The sequence below is a fragment of the Hakea prostrata genome, chromosome 3 (genome assembly GCF_041222555.1).
Source record: "Hakea prostrata isolate BN-2017 chromosome 3, UWA_Hpros_2, whole genome shotgun sequence".
In the NCBI taxonomy this organism is placed as follows: Eukaryota; Viridiplantae; Streptophyta; class Magnoliopsida; order Proteales; family Proteaceae; genus Hakea; species Hakea prostrata.
The window spans coordinates 66,080,055-66,102,093 of record NC_142602.1 but is presented as its reverse complement, the minus strand read 5'-3'; the positions used below and the strand labels follow the sequence as shown (position 1 = coordinate 66,102,093).

Genomic DNA, 22,039 nt, shown 5'->3' with positions numbered 1-22,039 from the left:
GTTGCAAGGGGAATTTAAGGGAAGGAAGGGAAATTTTCATACTTGAAATAGAAACTTCCATAATCATTTTTATTTATTACTTTATGTAGTTACACGACTAACTCCAAATCATTCCATATTTGGTCATCAAATTTCACTTTAATTTGCATCTATTTCCCTTTGATTTTATTAAGTAAATAAAAACTACGTATAAAATATATTATTACTAAATATGGTATACGACCTATGTAACTTATGCATTCACATGGGGTCATGATTAGAAAAGCTTGTTTTCCTGTTTAAAAAAAAAGTCACATCACTTCCATTTACTTCCCCTTGCAACCAAAGAAAGGAAGGGAGACAAGCACAGAGAAATAAATTGCATTAGATGTGTTGAAGTATATGCAAGTCTGGACTATTTTACTGTTCATGTTACTGTTCACGTGAAAAGTAAAAACTGCATAGTTTCTATTTCTAATGTAGGAGGCTTTCTACATAAGTTTTGATAGTTTCTAAAAAGCATAATTTCTATTTAGGTGGTAGTTTCTATTTTCATAACTTTCTATTTTAGGAGCTAGGAAGTTACTAAAGCTGTAATTTTTTGTTTCCTTTTTTCTAGAGGATAATTACTTGTCTCTCAAGTTGTATTAGATTCATTAGAAGCTATAAATAAAAGGGCTCTATGATTCTAGACTCTTCAAGCAAGAATCATAGGCCTCTTCTACTGGTTCTTCATCTCTCTTCTCTTATTCTTCTTCTTTTCTCTATTCAAGTTCAACTACTGATTTGATTATTTAAAGCTTGTTTTCTAACAAGATGAAAGCGAGATCTTAAACATAATGAAATATTAAGTGCAACAAGCACAATTTTCTACTGCTTAGCTGGCAAATGTATAATACTAACCAGTTTGGCCTTGATTTCCTCCTGTAACCTTTCCATGTCAGATTTTAGTTGGCTAACAACTGCTCCCTGGTTCAAAAAATAAATGAAAAGAAAAAGAGATTTTTAGTGAAATTGCAGAACAGTAAAACGAAAAGAACAAATCAGTATTCAAATCACACAGAACAAAAAAAAACACAAATTTATGTTGCAAATCATGTCTAAAACAACAGTCCTGCAAGACAATATGATTAGAAAAATTAGACCAGATTCTGTCATGAGTCGGCTGCACCTGGTGATACATTGGAGTCGATGTCATTGGTGTGCCTATAAGAACTCTATGACTGGTTTCTTCCATGGGCCCAAATACTTCCTTGCAGTGAATAGGATCCAAGAAGCTAATAAACAGTCTAATGTAGATCCTGGGCAGAAGAAGTACCAAAGTCCACCCAACCAGCTCCAGATGGACCATAAGTTGACCAGGTCAAGCAAGCCCAACAGGTCTTCAAGAAGGGCAAAAAAGTCGCCAAAAAACTGTTCACGGAAACAGGGTCACAGCCTCATTGAAAATAAGTGGAAATATTCCTTAAGATTCCTGGCTCCCAAGATCAGATTACTTAAGAGTCTTTATGCATGGGGGCTTTGCAAGTTTAGTGTGTAGTTTCTACTTTTATGATTCCAGCCTCCAGTAGTTGCTACATTTATTAGTCTCTCATTTTACTTCCTTGCATGTTCACTGTTATCTATAGAACCTAGTTTCTAATTTCTTTCTAAGTTTGCCTAAGCTACTAATAGGCGCCCATTATAGTTTCTTAAAAAATAAAGATTACGGACCATGTTGCCACCACTTATGGAGTATTACATGTTCAACAACTGAGATAGCAGTGCGTGAAAACCAAGCCCATCCCCTTCCCCTACCTCCATTCTTTTCAATCTTCTCTTCTTTCCCCATCTTTTTCCCTAACCAGCATGATATTCTTTGTTTTTGCCACTGTTTGTATCTCCAACAAGCCAACAATTCATTAGGAACTCAAACCTAATATTAGAAGCCACCCTTGGTTCCAAAGGCCGATATTCCTGTTACCATTGATTGAAGGTGGTGGTTGTTCCTACGATTCAGTCTTGCTGTGGCAATTTGTGAAGATTGGATGCAGAACTTGGGCAGAATAGAGCTGGCCTCAGTCGGACCAACAGGGCCAGGTCAAACCAGTCTAGCAGGCCTTTTAGAAGAGCCAAGTAGAAGTAATGTAGCTGAATTATAGGGCCATTAGTTTCCAAAAGTTAATTTCTACTTTTTAGGACCATCATATGACCATCTAATGTATGGTGTAGAGTGTTGAGCTGTTAAAAAGCTTCATCTAGACAAACTCAATGTAGTGGAAACGAGGACACTGAGATGGATGAGTGGCAAAACTAGGAAGGATAAACTAAGGAATGATCATATTAGAGGTAGTTTATGAGTAGCTCCACTAAATGATAAGCTACAAGAATGTCCAGGGTTGTCAAAGCATCAGCCTAGGCAGCAAGGCGGTTTTTCAACCACTTTGTTTTGAACTGCTTAATTAACATGTTGTTTTTCTACTCCTTCTTCGCCTAGGCATTACTCCTTTGTCGCCTTGTGCGCCTTATTGCCGCCTAAAATGCTAAAACAACCGCTCTTTTGACATTTTGTACATAATATTTTTTCTTAATTTTATTTTTTAAATCAAAATTTATTTTACAAAGCCGTATATAAATTTAGTAGTTAGTCATTTCGGAATCGAGGCCCAAACTGCAAAGGAACTCCGAGGCCCAAAATTGACATGCCCCCCACACCCCCGCCGGGGCAGCCTCCCCAACTCACCCGGGAGCGGGACCCCCATGTCGGCAACAAAATGTGAAGCATGAGCCATACTCAACATCAAAAATCAATAAAACATTAAATGGACATGACTTGAAAAAAAATATATATATATGGATGAATAAATAATTATATAAAAGGAACGAAAACCGAACTACAAGAAAGATCCAAATGAGGAAGATCAAAAAGGAGGATGGAATTGGGAGTTGAGCCCCCAGGAAACAACAATGAGCCTATTCCTTGAGAAATCAACAACCAAGGGATGGAGAATAGCAATAATCCTAGAGGATACAACAAAGTAAATAGCATTCCAAATAGAATCAATAGAGCGGGATTTGGAAGTCCAATGCTTGAGATTACACTCCCACCACAGATGGTGGAATGTGGCACCAAAGACAAGCCTACCAATCTGGTCACAAATAGAGGTACCTGAAAAGTTACTCAATATCCAACACCAGTCACGAACAAACCCAAATGAGCGATGGAAGAGGGGCCAAATGTAGTTAAGGGCTTTTCTCCAAAGAAAACTAGAGAAAGGGCAAGAAAATAACAAATGCTCAATGTCCTCAGTACCATTCCAGCAAAGGATGCAGTTGGGGTTCACAGGGATGTGCGGGTGATAAGGAAGGTCTGAGTGGGAAGGGCTAAGTTTGGGGCACTCCAAAGGGTAAGGGAGTGACAGAAGATATGACCTTTGAACCAAACCAAGGGGGGCCAAGAGAGGGAAGGGGAGGGGAAGCGAAATAGGTTCCAACCAAAAGATGTAGTGAAGGATTTGGTAGTGGAGGGGAGCCAAATAACTATTATGGGAGTGGGAAACGATGGGGGGAGAGAGTTCCAGACTTGTGTGAGACTATGATGGGGGAAAGGGACCTAGGAACCATCAAAGACAAAAGCCGAGAGATGGGTAGATTTGGGAATGCGGGTTTCATAGACAGTGTAGAGTGGGAGGGGGAAAGAGTTAGGAGGATGCCCATCGGATGCCACAGATCTAGCCAAAAGGAAGTAGAGGAACTGGAAGAGATATGGGTGGTAATGGCAGGGAGAGCACTGGGTCTGAGGAGAAGAAGCTTCCTCCAGATCCAAGAAGGATTAAGAGGGATAGGGACAGTCCAGAAAGAGTCAGATTTGAGAAGGTAAGAGTGGACCCAATTGACCCAGATGGAGTCACGTTTAGTGACATTTTTCAAATGAGTTTTGAGTAAAGCAATGGAATTGACTTCTTGGATTCAACGAATTCCTAGGCCCCCCTCAGATTTAGGCCGACAAATGTTGGACCAACTAATGGGGCGAAGGAATCGCGTGGATCCCTAGCCCTTCCTAAGAAAGGCACAAAAGAGAGATAACGAGATGGACTTGGGAATCAGGAATATGCCACACCAGTAAAGGTAGGAGGATTGGAGCACAGACCGAATGAGCTCCACCCTACCGGTGAAGGAGGGAAGCTGGCTTTTCCAAAGTTGGAGACTTTTACGGATATAATCCAGCATAGGGGAACAGTGATGGTGAGAGAGCCTGACTTGTAAATTGGAATAATGAAATCAATTAATTTATCATGTTGAGTAAAAGAAGTGGAAAAAAGGGATACATCAATTTCGATTCCGAGTCAAAAATTATTCTTTTATTCTTGAATGCTTTTTTTTTTTGGATGAATGTGATTATTGAATGTGTTTAGCTTATTAGAAAAATTAATCATGTTGAAAAGTAGTTGTATTGAAAATTTTTGACCCAACAACTTTGGTCGCCTTATAGCTGCCTAGGCGCCGCTTTGTCACCTAATTGCCTAGGCAGAGCCCCAATCGCTTTGGTCGCTTGCTGTCTTGACAACCATGAGAATGTCATTGAGTGGCACGGCCATATTCAACAGAGACCTTTAGATGCTCCCGTAAGGATGAGTGATAAAATCCAAATTGAAGAAACTAAAAAGACCAGGGGCAGACCTAAGATAACCTTGGGAGAAGTCATATGAAAAGAAAGAAATGCATGGCTTAGGCCTTGTTTTCAGTATGGCCTCGAATAGATCTGATTGGAAGGCAAGGATCCATATAGCGGACCCCATTTAGTTGGGATAAAGCTTGTGTTGGTGTTGCTGTCGTTTCTATTTTCAATGCAACTTGGAGAGCAAGTATTAGCACCCTATAAATATGTAATATGCTGTCTCAGCAGTTAGCCCTCAGCTAACAGATTATTGAATTGATATATATTTTAGCTTTGAATATGAAGATATTCTAGTCCATCGTGAGCGCAAAGAAGGGTCAAGGCCTTGCTGAGAGAGCTAAACACCTAGGGGTTAAGGGGCGTTGCTCTCAACAAATAAACCCATGGGCCGAAAGAGCCTTGCTAAGAGGACTTCAATCCATCTATCCTTCTCTTCTTCACTTTTTCTAAGTCTGCTATTACTACACTTGCTATCTGCTACTGTTGATTGAAAGAAGACCTTTGAACTGAGATTGCTTCATCAACAAAATGCTGGGCTAGGATTGCTTCGATCCCTCCTTTACACAAACTTTCTTTTTTCATCCCACCACCATAATAAAGGATCCAACTACCACACTGGTAACAAATTCACAGCATGGAATCCCCTCACTTGGGGATCCATTCAATCCAAGTTCGAGGATCAAAAGCAAGTTAATTTGTGCCACAAACTAAAACTTTCAAATCAATTGTTGGGATCCAGTAGAACTTGCAGCAGTTGTTTCATCACCACACAAGCTTCAATCAAACTAGGGCTGATCATACCTCTATTTTTTTCACTTTTGTTTGGGTAAGAGATCATACTTTTATTGACTAATTTAATAACTACTGAAGAGAAAGAAATCTTCTGTTTTCTGTTTTGTAGGTTAAATGGGGCTAAATCATCCTTAATCTTACTTTACATTAAGAATATAACTCAGGAACCACTGCTCAGAACCGGTTGGATTTTGAACGGCTGTCCTTGCCAAGGAGGCCTATACTGCCTAGAGCCATGATCTATACATAGCAACCCAAGTCCAAGAGAACTTTCAAGATTCCTCAAAATCCTCATAACAGCGTCCCGTTGAGCTGTCCTAGGAGCAGATATGAGCTGACTTATAACACTGACAGGAAAGTAAATCTCAGGCCTCATTACTGTCAAATAATTTAATTTGTCAACTAATCTTTGATACTTCTCAGGTCATCAAGAATTTCTCCATCATCTGGCCTAAGTTTCAAGTTTTGGGTCCATGGGCGATGATGGATGAAATCAAGAAAAGATACCTAAACTACTAAACATATGGTCAAATGCTCCTGCATCAATTATCCAAGGGCAAGATGTGGATAAAAGGCATATGGTGGCTTTACCAGTTTAAATGAAAATAGCCAAGTGTAGCTACGATTGAGTTAAGAACTATGTAAACTCTACCTCTGACATCTTTAATGTCCATCTTGAACTGTTTGGGGGGCATGAACTAGCCCTACTGAAGCATTATTAGCATTCTGTGATTGTGAAGGTTTCCCATGTAGCTTCCAACAGAAGGGGCTTGTGAACCAATATTTTTACCAGCGATACTTCCACAACTCCTTCGTGTTCCTTGTCCTTCTAAAGAACCATGACCAGGTTTAACTGTGAAAATACTAATTTATAGATGTAAACCATATCCAAGACCACCCGATGAGGGCTCAAGGGAGTTACCAATACCCTATGGTGCAACCAACAACCTTGGTAATTTTGTCCAAGCATAGGGGTATTCTGGTAATTTTGCTACTTTTTAGTTCAGTCCACTTAGGACCTAGTTGAGTCCAATAATTTTGTGGGACCCTAAATCTACTTTTACTTTTGAATTTGAGTCCATATTTGTAAAGTTATTAGTCCTGATTAGAGTGGGATTTCTAGTTTGTGAAGAAATCCATTAGGGTGTTTTAGTCCCTGCAAGAAGCCAACAACTGCTCTTAGAATTCAAAATTGGAACTCTCTGGAGTAAGTTATAAAGGCTCCTTGTGTAAGTTGAAGTAGTAAGAATCTTAACTAAAATTGGCTTGCAAATTAAGAGTCCTACTTTGTTTCTTTTTTGAAGTTGAGTCCTATCATTTTTTCCTTCATCTAGGCTATAGCCTCTCTACGTTGAAACAAAGCAGACTTGAGTTATTCAATAAAATCTGAGATTGAAGGAAGAGTGCAGTCGTGGGTTCCTAAGAGAAATCCCATGGTTGTGTGTGTAATAAAATTCTGCAATTTCTTCTCCAATTCTCCCTCCTTCAAGCCTGCGGCAACAACTAGACTCAAGCAATACAGCAGCTTTAAGTCCTCTCATTCAAGTGAGTACAAACCAGCCCCTTCCCTACCCCCTTCCCTCCTCCCTAAGTCCCATGAAACTCTCCCCCATTTCCCCTTCTTCCCAACTGTAGCAGCAGCCTCCCACCCCTCTAAAACCCTAGATCCCCTACCCCACTCGACCCCTCCCTTCCCCTATAGGATCATACCTTCTCCTAAACCTCATTCCTACTTTTAGTTTCATTATTAACCCTTCCTCCACTAGGTTTGAAAATTTCCTGAAATTCGTCTTCAAACCCTAGAAACCCTAAACCCTAATTTTACTAAAACACCTGTAACTCCCTAACCCCTTAGCCAAACTCTAAACCCTTTTAGGATTGCTTTCACCCATAACTTCTCTACCTCTCTTCTAAACCTAACCCTAGCCAAAACTTCTAGAGTCCCAATGCAACTAAGAGACCAAATTTGAAACCTTATACCTTTAGGAGTAAATCTGAAATTACAAAAATAATAACAGCAGCACTATTCCTAACTTAGCCAAACCCTGGAATCTTCACATTCGCCCAAGAACCTTTTGAATATCAACCTCAACTTCAAATTCAGTTCTGAAATCTCACTTACACCAAGGAATAAAGCTGGAAACCTAAAACCCTAGACCTATAAGCCAGGCCAAACCTATTCTAGCCTCAAACTAACCATAACTCCTATCCATTGTTACGAAACCCCTATACTGAAGATGTTAACATCCCTAGAAGACAGCTGATTCTCAGGGAAGAGGAAAGCCTGATTCTAGGCAATATTCAAACAACTAAATCCTAGAATTTGCTTCACATCTAGTTCTCCTTCGCTACTCAGAGAAACCTGCGAGAAGGTCTCTGACTCTCTGCCAAAGTGGGAACTCGATCTCCTCCAAGAAGCTGTGACCAAACTGAGTCAAACTCCTTTCCAAGGCCTCCAAGAAGCCAATTACCACAAAATTTTCCCATTGGTGTTGCATTGATTTTACATCAGAAGAGATGTGTAATATGGAATTTCAATTCTTTGAACATCTTTTTCGAAATCAGAAAAATACTGGGTTAGGTCTACCTTTCCTATCAACCCTATAGAACTCCAGTGACAACTCATACATTCTGGACAAGTTATTTTAACCAGAGCACACCATATTTAAATATTCTCACAAATCTTTTACTGCATTCTAGTGCGTTACAAGATCTACAATATGGTCAACCATGGATTCAACATCTGCCCTAGAAAAAGTGCTTCAAGAAGTTCCCAATTTTCATCACCTTTGCAGGCTGATTGAGTCAGGTGAAGTTGTTGTATATGTCCAGTGAGAACTGAGAACAACTTTAACTGTAATCTTCCATTGATGAAAGTTGGGAGTTCCTTCTAACTTTGTTTCAATCAGACGCTATGAAGATAAGGATACCACCTCAGTATAGTAGTCTTAGGTTCTGTAGATGAGGATTCAGTCATGGTAGTCTTAGGTACTGTACATGAGGATTCTCCCATTGAATAGTGTCTAAGAATTCTTCAAGTCAACAATTTATACAGCTTTGGTTCCCTAAAAGTTAGAAAATAAACAAGAATTGGCAGCAAGTAGATAATAGAACTTGGACAGCAACAAAAAGGACAGGAAATAGAACTGTAAAGAAACAGACAATTATCCCAGACCTGAACAACCCTTTAAACAGATACTTGGACAGCAGCAGAACAGAACTATAAACACACAGCTATCCCAGAACTAAACAACCGAGTGGATATTTTTCCCACGACGTGAACTGTAAACAAGTACTTTCCCTGAACTACTTGAACAGGAACAGATTATTTTCCAAAAACGTAACTAATACAAAAATTAGCTTCCCAAAACAGAATTGCCGAAAGAGTAGAACTTCAAACCAGAACCAAAAGATAGGCAATTATAGACTTGCCCCAATAACAAAGAAAGAGTACAGGTTCTGTCCCCTCACGAAAACACAAAAGAGACCCCCAGAAAGATTTTCTAAACGAGAAAGGATTAAATCCACTGAACAAACAACCCTAATTCAACAAGAAAAACTATACCTCTTAGGGAGACCCGAAGCTGTCTTCAAAGCAGAAAATCCTAGTTCCTTAATTCAGATCATGAACTAGTCTTAAACCTTCATTGAAACAGCAGTAATGGGTGCTGCAACCTTCAGCCGTCGAGTAAAGGGACCTTCAAACTGTATGACGGCACTTCTTTCTGTAAAAGGAGACAAAATCTGGAAAGGGGGCATAGCAACTAAAGTTTCTACACCACTCTTATTGAACCAGCTACGATACCATGTAAATAGCCCTCAGGATTAGGAAGAGAGAAACAGAGAAGAAGAGCCCACGATGTGCTGTGGAGCTTCACAGAAGCTTGTGAAGCCTCTAGCCTTGTAGCTTTATTTATAGGAACACATTACAAGCCTAATCAGAACAGGAAACTAGGAAAACAAAAACAAATGGAGAAAGGATTGGGAATCCTAATCAAAATCAAATAATAGCACCTAATCTCACCAAGAATTAGCATGCCTAGCTCTGATTCTCGATTGGCTCTTTTCTGCCCAAAATGCTCGTCTGTGCCAATATAATTCCATTGTTCCATAAGAAAGGATGCAACTTAGATTTTTTTTTTTTTTTTAAATGGAATAGTTATGCCTCCACCTTCAGTCAACTTTATGAATTTGTGATGCTGTCACAGGCCTAAAAGTTAACTGACAGAAAAGTGCTTCAGTAAAAACTGGTCCCGAAGATCAGGCTCTCATAAACGTAGAGGCACAATGCAACTATGAGACGATGACAGCTAGGTTGCTACACTAGAGAAAATGCAGAAACTTTCAATTGAGCTCAGGAGTAGTTAAAGGAGATAAAATCACAACATTAAAGCTTAAAATATATGACATTCTCTACAAGTAACAAGGATGAAACTAATACAGGTCTATGACAGCTATCTGAAGAGACGATTCATTATAATTCGAATACAGTTTCAGATATACCACAGTGATGCTCAAGTAAAACATAGATATAAATTGGAAGACAGAAAAAATAAGAATACATTCTTGGAAACTTATCAAAAAGCAACTTTTGGAGGATGACACTTGATAATAGAATAGTGTGGCTGATCAATTCTAGGATGGTACTTACTTTGTGCTACTGCTTTCAATTATCCGTTTTCTATTGATGATATTATTATTTATCAATAATATTATACATGGTGTTTACTTATTAATTAACTTTTAGTACATCCCACCTGCTGGTTATAACTTTCAGTCAGAGATGAATTTTCAACAGCTAATGACTCTGCTAAAGCTTGTGAACCATCCAGGGCTCGCTGCAAAGAGAACTTTTCTTGTGTCAAATCTTCAATATGCTGCAAGAAAACAGAACTGGTGTAAATGGAAAAAATATCCACTACCCTCAAATCTGTGAACAAGAAAACACTAGGCAATGATAGATTCTTGTTATGAGTCTCTTGACCAATGCATTAAGTTAGATTCAACAGAGATAAGAAGTAGTTCTGGTATCTTTAAAGAAAGAGCGGGGGGGACACTGTTAAAACCATAACTGCCATGTACAGAAAAAGCAGAACCGATATGCACAGAAGCTGCTAAAGTTTGAAACGCATAAGAAAACAAGGCACAAAGAAAGCAGGATTGATATGACAAGAAATCTGTAGATTTTTCACATACATAATAGAACAAGATAAATTTGTTATTCAGAAGCATAAAATCATTAATGTGGCACAAGTGTTGATTAAGAAAGCATTATAAGACACAGAAGTCTTTATGAGAGTATTAAGAAGGCAGACATAAGTACATAACAGGCATTGCATTCAATAATTCCATAAACAGAACAAGGACCATAACATAACATAATGTTAAGGAGGGAAAGGAAAGATTTGAACCTGTTCTAAAGCTGAAAAGTCTTCATCATGTTTCAAAAAAGGAAACTCAGGCTTATTCTCAATGTTATTTTCCTTCACATTCTGCCTCAGTGCTTTCCCCTCGTTATGATCATTAACTGGATTACTCCCTAAAGGTACTTCATATCCACCAAGGAGATTCTGAGTTCCTGACTTAGCAGTAGGCCCCAAAGTTTCAGATACAAAATGTTGTGGCTGAAGATTAAATGATGGTAGGCCATCAACACTGTGAACTTTTGAACTTTTAGATACAAATGGCTCAGCTTTTTCGGATCCCGTGTTTAGGAAGGGAGACTCAGAAGAGACTCGAGGCACATTAAGAGAGTCAAGGAAAGATGGACGCGATCGCCGACTTCCAGTTTCTGCTAAGGCTGAATGTAGTGAAACATTATCTGACAAACTTCCAGAATCTACACCATAAACAGCAGATAGAGACACTGATTTCTGCCATGGTGCATTGTCCACACCTTTACGATGACTAGTAAAGATGTCATGCATTGACTCCCTCATGTTTAAATTCAAAGAATTATTAAAATCCACACTAGCAGCGATGGATTGCTTAACTTCAGGAGCAGACTCTATTGAGTTGGTCCTTGAGTGAATAGAATCTAAAAAACAACCCACAGTCAAAAAGAAGTGTTAATTTTTTTTACAAAGTCATCAAAAGAGCCAAAAAATAAGACACAACAAGTATGAAGGATGAACAAATTTCAAATATACAACAAATGGTTAATCAAAACTCCACAAGACAGTTTTACCTTCATACAACGTGGATTTATTGCCACTGCCTGATTTGCCAAACATATCATTTTCCATGGGAACACTAGCTACATTCCCAGATTGTGTCGTACTAAAATTTGTTACTCGATATTCCATTGAAAATGACTCATTCTCCTTTGACTGAGCTTCACCTCTGGAATAATCATTAGGTTGGTGACTATTATTATTGATATCTAGGATACTATGCCCTGGATGAGGAGCAACAGATGGCTCCATAGATAACTCATGCATTAGTCCACGTTGATATCCAGAATAAAAACCAAGCTCGCTCTTTTCTTCATTGAGCTGGCCATAATAACCAGTCATTGATCCAGGAAGACCTGAACCATCATATTGCTTGGAACCCTGATCTTTTCCGGGCTCCTGAACTCTATGAGAAGAAAATACGTCATAATTATTGTCTGAAAAAGAAGGCTCACCATGGGTCCCATTAGAAGTACCCAGGTCATCTTTGGAATCACCTGCTGTAACAAACCCAGACACTTCAGATGCAGAAACACTCTCTCTTTCAGATGTGACTGCAGCATCTGAATCACTAAGTCTTACATGTGCACTTTCTTGTTGCTGCTTATCATGTTCACCAAGATCACTACATTGCTGCTGTCCAGTAGGTGCAGGCTTTCTAGAACGCCCTTCTGCCCTTTTCTTACGGAACTCCTCCAGCTGCAAAATTTAACAGAAAAACTTCTCAAATTCGCATTAAAGCTTCACAGAATAAGGCATGAGGAACAGTAATCTCTGTATATTTCAGCACAACTTCTCTCTTTCTTATGCGTGTAATTTTTTATTAGTTAGAAATTACATAGACAGACACAAAAATCAATACTGTACCAACAGTAAGAAGGCCATGCTTTAGATAGTATATTTTTGCTATATATGAACCATTTATTTGTTGATGAACCTTTTTAAGTTTCAGCCACACAGGCAATCAGAAAGACAGTAGGCGGTTCCATGGAATAAACATCAGGCAAGCTGTTTCACTGACAAATTTTCAACCAAAAATGATCTTTCTGTATTCAAAGGTGCGTTCAACACTAATAGAATGCACAAACATGCCACTCAAGTCAACCAAGCCTTATCCAACAACATAGGGTTGGGTTACTTGGGCACATGGAACTGCTTCCATTATTCGACTCTACTCAGAGTTAACCATAATCCATACAAAATCACATAGAATGCTGATTGCCACCAACATCTTGTTGAGTTCTATGTCATATTAAAGACAATTTAGACAGTCTTGTCGTAACTCATAAGACACAAAAAGTTGCAATTTTTCCTTGTTAACTTTACCTCTGAAGGTTGCTTAACGTAATCAAGGTTACTGTCACGAAAAAATATTTAAAAGAAACCTCTCTCACAATCAATTCTTCTTCTTCAGATCTTCTTCTTGATGTAACCCATGGTTTTTGGTTAGATCTTCAGGACCTTCTACATAGGAACCAGCAAACAATTAGGGTTTCTAGATGCATTGGCTAAGGGTTTTAAGGTCTATAAAGCTGCTGGATATGGTAAATCAGATCTGAATCTTATTAGAATTCAAAATTCAGAATCAGAAATTCAAATCCTAGGTCAACTGGGATTTGGCTAGGGTTTGGGATGGGTCTAGGGTTTTGGGGAATGCCTTCTGTTCTGCAGCTTAGCACTAATGGTGTACTATTCTGCAACTCAGAACCTGATTCAGAGAAGCAGAGTAGGTTCAAGTGTCTGGGGAATTTTCTGGATTTCTCAAATTCTGCAGGTTTCTCTTAGAGAAGATGAAGTGCAGAAATTTCAAAACTCAGAAAATAGGGCTGTTTAAAGGGAAACTGAGGTTAGGACCAACAACTAGGGGTTCATGTGACTCTAATGAGGGTGGAACGGAGGGTTTTGGGGCTGAGAATCAACAAGTCCTAAAGGGGTTAGCACTTGATGCCGCAGTGAAGGAGGAGGAAGTAGAAGCTCATGATGGTCTGAGGAGGGGCTAGACTTGCAAGGATCTAGAGGGGAAGGGGCAGAACTTACTTTGAAATTGAATAGCCTGCTGCAACAATCATTTGACTGCTTGGGAAGAGGGGGAGGAACTCGAAAGTGCAGAAAATAATAGCAAAGCCAGCCGCAGGTCACCCTAGGGCTCCCACAACTCTGATAGGCAATTCTTCAATCAATTTTCATTCATAATCTCAAGCTGAAAATTTACATGAAAGACTAGGCTATTTATATACTCTAGAAACCATCCTAAACTCAACTAATGAATCTCTATCAAATTGGATCCAAATACTTTTAAAATAGAACTACTATTAAGATAAGGTTCCTAATTACAAAAACCTATCCTAACAACTCAACGCTAACTTAAAAGGACTGTAACTCTTAAACTACTGACTCAAACAGAAAACTAAAGGTAGATCCCTGACCCTTGGATCGAGGGAATTCTATCAAGACCTAAAATCAGCCCCAAAAAGGGGCTTATAAAATGACCAAAATACCCCTGGAATATTCGGCCAGTAAGTGCCTTTTTTTTTGGAGTCTGGTTTATATGCCCAATTTTAGGAGACCCAGCCTATGATGCCCCGCATATTTTTATATTGTTATTTTATTACTGTGTGTGAATGTGTCAGTCTTTAAGATTATTAAAGGATCCGATGATTGATTTAATCAAATGATTTGAGTGTAATTAAAGAATAGCTTAAATGATGCTAGATCCAATTGACATTTGGTCGAGGTCAGACATCGCTTGTGGGTCCCACAGTGGTAGAATTAGACCGAACTGCAAACGAAGAAATGATCAGCATGATTTTCTGAATCCGGAGGTACTAATATTAGCACCTCAGTGTGGGCTTGCGTAAGGTATTACAGCGGGCCCACAAGCCCATAACGAAGCCCATTGATCATTTAATTAAATATATATATATATATAATATTTAATCATTAACCGATTAAGGAGAGAGAGGATGGGAGGAGGTGATATCTTTACCCCCACCTCGTACTTACGTGGTACTATTCTCACAAAAGGGACATGCATAGATGCATGAGGTGTTAAGTCATAATATCATAGGTTGGGTTTTAAGGTAAGATAGAAAAGAGAAAGTGAGGTGAAGTGGAGGTTGTGCGTGTAAGAACTAAGGAAGGAGAGAGAAAAGTGGAGTGAAGCAAACATTGCAGAAAATTTAAGAGGAGAGAGGCAAAGTGGAGAGTCAAGGAGAGAGTTAATTTGAGAGTTTTTCTTTCTGCGTGTAACTGGAGAATAAATACACAGGGAGAAGAAGTGATGAGCATAAGAGAGAGAAGAGACAGAACGTGCAAATAGAGAGAGAAGAGTGGTAAGAGAAAGGAAAGAGAGAGAATAGAGAGAATCTTAAAGGTTGAAGGTTACCTGTGCATGGAAATGGAGTGGTGATGACAAAATTAGAGAGAGAGAAGACAGTTGAGAGAAGACAGTTGAGAGAAGAATTGAAGATGTAAGAAAGGGAGAAGAAGTTGTTAGAGGAAGTAAGAGGTGAGGTAGAGAGGAGAGAGAAAAGAAAGAGAAAAAGGAATAGTGGAGTGCATGCAGGTGCAGACCATTAGTAAAGAAAGAGAACATGCAGAATAGCATTAAACAGAGAGAGAGAAGATAGGTGAGAGAAAAGAAAGCAAAAGAGAAATATTGCTAAGGTACAGAACAGAGAGTGAGAAGATAGGTGAGAGAAAAATAAAGAAAGTGGAGAGAAGCCATTAAAGGCCTAGAGGAGAGAGAAAGAGTGGGGGGTAGAAGAGAGAAAAGGAAGACAAGAGAGCAGAGAGAGAAAGACCGTGGGGAGGAGAGAGAAAGGAAAGAGGAGAGAGAAAGGAGAGAGAAAAGAAAAAGGGGAAAATTTCCCGTTGGTTCCCGCATATTCAAAATAGCCAGTAATTACTCAAGGTACAAGAACGAGAGCGGATTTTAACGGAACCAGGGTCAAAACACACACACATGGAACAGGGACAGGTAAGTGATATTGACCAACCTATATATGTTAAGTGGGTGATTCCCTTTAGTAGACATGTAATATTCACATGATGATATGAAATCTATTTTATTTATTCGTTGATGCAAATTATGGAAAGTGCATGATATATGTCTTTGTGTATTGAACAAAAATGCATGAGATCGAATGACAGCTTAATGACTTGATTGAACTGTTTGAATTAGAATGCTGATAGTATTCTTGAACTGTTAATCATGAATTTGAAATGATGTTCATGCTTGATAAATGTAGAATTATCATGCTCTCATATTTAAATGATTGAATTGCATGAACTGTGTTCAGATGAGACTGAATGATGATTGAAATGAAAAGATACATTGAGATAGACAGAGCATGGTAACACAATGCTGAATTGAATATGAAAAGTGTAAAAGAAAAAGAAATGAAAATGTAATGGCTTCTGTAAGTCCTGGTGTTTAATGTACCCAAATGGGAGGGCATGAAGCAAGACTGAAAAGTGAAAAGAATGAGTCTGTGCCAATGGCAAATCACGAGGTGTACAAGGCCTGGTGCCTAGAAGCCACTTCGGTGGTGAAGAGATAGAAGCCACTTCGGTGGTAAGGGACAGAAGCCACTTCGGTGGTGGAGAGACGAAGCCATTTCGGTGGTGAAGGGACGAAGCCATTTCGGTGGTGAAGGGACGAAGCCACTTCGGTGGTGAAGGGACAAAGCCACTTCGGTGGTGAAGGGACGAAACCACTTCGGTGGTGAAGAGACAGAAGCCAATTCGGTGGTGAAGAGAAATGTGCATCCTTTGGATTTGCCTAGGCTTAAGACTATAATGTCAGATAACAGAAATGAAAATAAAGGAAAAGGAAAAAGGAAAAAGAAAAGAAAAGGAAAAAGGAAAAGGAAAGGGATAAAGGAAAAGGAAACGAAAGGAAAAATTGGAATGTATGATGTTATATGATTTTGATGTGATTATTGATGAATGATGAACTGCCTGACTTAATTACATGGTTGTCTATATTGCTTACTGGGCCGCAAAGCTCATTATTGTAAATGTTGACAGGTACTCAGATTCATGATAAAGGCAAGGGTGTTGCCACTTGATAGTGCATTTTAAAGTTGAAGATGGAAACCTTTTCCTTTTGTTGCAACTGATGTTGGTTTAACTGAACATATATATATATATATATATATATATATATATATATATATTCGTTTGCAAATGTATGTTCTTGACTAGACATTGTTGAGAGGTCAAATGTAAACATGACAGGACTTTAGACTGTGTACATATGTTTATGAGTCAAACTGTCAAACAGGTTGTTTGTTTGTTCTTGAGAATGTTTAGTTTAGCATTTTGTTTTAGTGGTTATAAACAGATTGATAAAGGAAGGAACTGTCACGTGCCCTAATTAAATGTCCATAATGTGGGCGCCACCAAGCATGTGAAAACTGGGGTCGTGACACAGCCCTAGTTAGATCACTTCTTCTTTGTCTTCTTCTTTCCTTAGCCACGTTTTGGGCCAGCCTTCTAGATCCTGTCAAACTGAACCAGCTAACAAATAAACAATCCCTAGGACGTTTATTTCAAATTTTAGTAACCCAAGGGAAAGGAAAGTGGGACAAGGTAGCTATGGGACGAATGGGGAAGTTAAGGCACTCAATGAGATGGTATAGGATAGGGGAGCTGTGGTTTTAACTCTTAATTATACCCTAAATCGTTTTGGTGAAGAAAATGGGGATGATTTACAATAACAAAGATCCCTAGGTGGGTTGGATCTATTTGGCAATTGCATCTTACGTATGGAAAGAATTAAGGAAGGTTAGGGTTTTAACAAATTCCAAAGTGGGAAGGTGGATTGGAGAAGATATGGTTTTGGGATATCCAGGCACACCCTAGGAGAGATGGGATTGGAAAATAAAAGGACCGATCAGAGGGGTGGGATAGATTAGGGTTTCAGCAATTTAGGGAATGGGTAGGGAGATTTGCGGCAAAGAGAGGGAACTCTAGAGCCTTGCGGCTGGGGCTGTAGGGGTCTAGGTGTGATGGTAAGTGACTGCCCTTGAATCTTGATTGGATCTTGGGCTTCCTTCTTGCTTTCTTGATCTTTCTTTCTTCTTTTTCTTTCTTTCTTTTCTTTTCTTTTCTTTTCTTTCCTTTTCTTTTCTTTTCTTTCCTTTTCTTTTCTTTTCTTTTCTTTCTTTTCTTCTTTGTTGTTCTTCCTTTATTTTTTTCCTTTCTTTCTTTTCCGAATTTCTCAACTGCCGCAAGACCAAGAAAGGGAAAAGAAGATGGAGGGAAGAGGGGGAGGGCTGGGAAAAGGTTGGCTCAAGGGTTAGAAGAGGGGCTGGGGTGGTACTTACTTGATGGAAGTAGACTGGGACACTCTTAGGCTGCTGAAGACGAGGTTGCTAGGCTGTCCCAAAAGAGAGCATGAAAAAAAAAGATGACAATTGGAGAAAATAACTCACACTCAGCTGTGGGGATCTTCCTTGGAACCCACGACTCCAATTCCTTCAATTCTCTTCAGTTTTTATTAATCCAGTCTAATCTTTACATGAGGGGGTGACTCTCTTTTATAGATAATTATAAAGGAGGAAAGACACTTGGACTCAAACAACTTAACTAACAAACTTGGACTCAAATTGGGAATCCAATTTGGATTTGGAATCCCTTAAAAACTATGAACTAAATAATAACTCAATAACTAACCAACAACTAAGAAAGGGGGGTCTCTTAAGAACCACAAAAATTAACAAATAAAATAAAAATAATCCAGAAGGAAACTTACTTTAAATTGATTCCAATTGAGACCCTCACATAGACTAAGACTCTTGAATAGCTTGACTTCTTAGACCATGGCATAATCAATTTAGAAACTAAAAATAGATTCTAACTCCTAACACCTCAAGAAACTAACTAGACCCACGAGACCCCAAAGAGGGGTGTGAAAATGACCAAAATACCCCTCAGGCAATTCAAGCAGCCCAAGTTCCCACATGGCCTGGGGGCTATTTTGGGCCCAATTCTGAGGGACCCTATGCTTGCTAGATCTAGTTACATCAAAAACCTTCCTCCCATTCGTGAACAGATCCAACTCTAACTTTCAACTTGGTATCAAGGCTTGGTTGTCTTGTTTTTAGAACTCCATATTCCAAAAACGTAGAAGAGGTTTAAGGGAGGCTAGACTACGCAAAATATTTTATGTAGCATATTCTTTGGAACTCTAATCTTTCAACCATCTTTAATAGAAGGAGCTTGAGGGCTAGATGATGCACATCCATCACCAAAATGGATCTTTCCATTCCCAAGCACCTGGAGTTTCCTTCTAATCAAACTTGAAGCCCATCTCCTTCTGCAACCTCCTTTATAAGTTCATCGCTACAATCCTAGGCAATTGTCTCAAGTAAGTAATCCCCTCCTTGGTTAGCCAAAATCAATCGGCTTTCATCTTGAGTAGGAGCATTTCCGACAATATACTCCTTTGTGTAGAGATTATTTGAGGGTTCGATCAAGCCTCACACTCCCCTGATGTCCTCCTAAAAATTGACATCCACAAGGCTTTTGACTCTCTTTGTTGGAATATCATCACCAATGTTCTTACCCTTATAGGATTCCCCCATAGCTTTGACCATTGGATTGAGGTCTGGATCTCCACCCCCTACTGCTCTATTATCACCAATGGCTCCACAACCAGTTTCTTCCCCTTCCATGTTGGCATCCATTAGAGCTGCCCTCTCTCTCCATTCCTCTCTTCCCTCTCCTTGGAAACCCTCTGCAAAATCCTCTAGTCTAACACATATCAGCTCCTCATCTCACCCATCTCTAAATGGAAACCTCAATTTGACCCACCATGCATTGTTGATGATCTTATGCTTTTCTCCAAAGCCTCCCCCTCCTCCATCTCAGCCATTATGTCCTCCCCCCTACTCTTTGAACCTCTCTCCGACCTTTGTGTTAATTTGGAGAAATCCAATCACTTCTTGGCCAGTTTTTTGGACTCTATTAAAGCCTCTCTTCTCCAACTCACCGGATCTCTCTTGGCTCCCTTCCGGTGGTTACTTGGGCCTTCCCCGGAGGCTCACCAACCCTCATTGCACCCCCATGCTTGACAACATCTGCATGAAGCTCCAACTAGAGAAGGATAAACCTTTGCCGGTAGGATGGTGCTTATTAAATCAGTCCTCCAATCCTCCTACCTCTACTAGAGTGGCATATTCTCCATTTCTAAAGCCACCACCAAAGCCATTGAGGAGCTCTTCATCTCTTTTTTCTAGAAAGGTAAGAGTCCTCCCATTTTCTCCACCCAATCAACTAGTCAACAATCCACCAACCTAAATTTGCAGGGCGCTCAAGGATCTGTTGCATCAGGGACTTCAATACCACCAACCTATTGAAGCTTATATGGAAAATTGCCTCCAAGATGACTCTATCTGGGTGAATAGGGTCCATTCCCACCTCCTAAGATCAGACTCCATCTAGATGACTTCCCTTCCCTCCAAGGCTCCAACCCTTCTTGAGTTTGGAAGAAACTTCTCCAACTCAAACCCCTCGCTCTTCCAGCCTTCTCTTCTCTCATCTCGAATGGCTCCTCAATCTCCTTTTGGCTTGGCCTTGGCGTCCTTTAGGAAACCCTACAACCACTTTGGCGCTCACTTTGTCCATGACTCCCACATCCCCCAATCCACTCGCCTCTCCACTTTCATCTCTAATTGCATCCAATCTTCTCCCTTTCCCCAAGTCTCACACAAATCTGATCCTCCAACCCCCCCCCCCCAAAAAAAAAAAAAAAAGGCCACCCCCATGATAGAACCATTTTGGCTCCCTTTTCCCTCTAGCTCCTCCTCTTCCTCTCTGGCTCGAAACCTCACCCACAGCCCAAGCCAGCCTACTGCTTTGGTTTGGCTCAAGGGCCACATCCCCAATACTTATTTACCTTTTGGAGATTGCTTACCCTATATCTCCTCACCCATGCTTTTCTTATCCACCATCACATCCTTGTCAGCTCAAACTACACCTTTTGTTGGAATGGTACTAAAGACATGGACCACCTTTTCTTTTCCTGCACATTCTCCAACTCCCTTTGGAGATAGATTTTGTCCTCCATGTGGCCCTTCTCCTGATTTTATGGGTTGCTCAGACTAGTTGTGGGTCCTGGTCCTACAAGCCTTTCCCAGCTCCTATATTTGTGGTGCTGCTAGTAAGTTGGTCTTTGGAGCTGTTGCTCATCATGTTTGGTGGGAGCACAACCTCAGGAGACGGACTTTCAACTCCAGATCTACATGTGCAGTTTGAAATACCATCTACTTTGATGTCTACTAGGCTGCACTCACTCCCCCCCCCCGGGTGGCTGAACCCCCAAGGAACAGGCTTATTTTTGTTAGCTAGGGTCTTTCCTCTTCTCTCCAGCCTCTTATTTAAGGGCTGCTCCCCCCCCCCCCCTTTTGTATATTCCTTCTTTAACCTTCAGAGTTTTGGTAATGATAGTTTATTCATCCAAAAAAAATGGACTCTTTTCCACAAAAGTAAGGCCATGGTGGGGAAACCTAAGTCATAAACCTTTGATCCCTCAGATCTAAAACTAAATGGCCACTTCATAAGCCTATAATGGCGGTACCTAGTCAAGTATGAAATAAGTTACTTTAGTTTATTTTCAGCCCTTTGTTTGTCTTAATTGGAACATGGATCCATTTAGTACAATTGGTTAATTAGTGCACCATGTTGAGTCAATCTAAGTTGGGGCACAAAAGTCAGTTTATGTCCTGTTTAGCTATTGAGTTTAATTATCTTGTAATAAGGATTGCACTTTCAATGCAAGATAGTGCTTTGTTTTATTAGAATTAGGTTATCTTAATTAGGAGTCTATAAGGTTGTTACAGCCCTCTAAATGTGCCCCCCATCATGGATGAACAAAGAAAGCAGAGTCTTAGGAAAAGACGTTTGTGAAATCGAATCTGCAGGTCAGGGATCTTCTTCCCCAACAGACTGCTGGGCAGTGCTCAACTTTGGACATCAAGCAGGTCTGGGACCCAGGCAGGAACCTTCCTCAAGCTCTGGGACCTTTCCACCCTCCAGAATACTGTGGGTAGTGTTCATCAATTTACCAAGCAGGTCTGGGACCGAGGCAGGAAACTACATCCCCAACCTTCCCAAGGTCTGGGACCTTTCTCCTACCCCCTTTCCTTTTTATTTTGGATTATTTTATTATTTTCTCTTTTTTAAGACTTTGAAGGCAACACACCCTCCCATCAATCCAAGTTGCACCTGTCCAAACTCACAAATCAACCACCAGAATTAGTTAGATTTCACCCACACTCGCATCCCCTTAGGTGCTAGGTTTGATCCATGTTATAGCCCTTAATTCCCTTGCTAACCCCTTTTACCTAAGACTCCTAGATTCCCTCAACATGCCCCTGAAGTCTAGGTCACTCCTAAAAGTTCTCTTAATCAACAATGACTTCCCGAGTAG

General features: G+C 39.9%; 1 protein-coding gene across 1 annotated transcript in view; it reads right to left on the bottom strand.

The window, feature by feature from the left end:
• The window catches only part of LOC149022797 (protein BLISTER-like), a 57,864-nt gene that overhangs the window by 31,726 nt on the left and 4,099 nt on the right, over positions 1–22,039 (bottom strand). Inside the window, exons 2-5 of the mRNA XM_089150723.1 lie at positions 11,616–12,300; positions 10,840–11,465; positions 10,186–10,305; positions 883–948 (exon numbers count right to left, since the gene is read on the bottom strand). Of these exons, the coding sequence (XP_089006849.1) occupies positions 883–948; positions 10,186–10,305; positions 10,840–11,465; positions 11,616–12,300 (1,497 nt within the window). The remainder of the gene's footprint in view (positions 1–882; positions 949–10,185; positions 10,306–10,839; positions 11,466–11,615; positions 12,301–22,039) is intronic.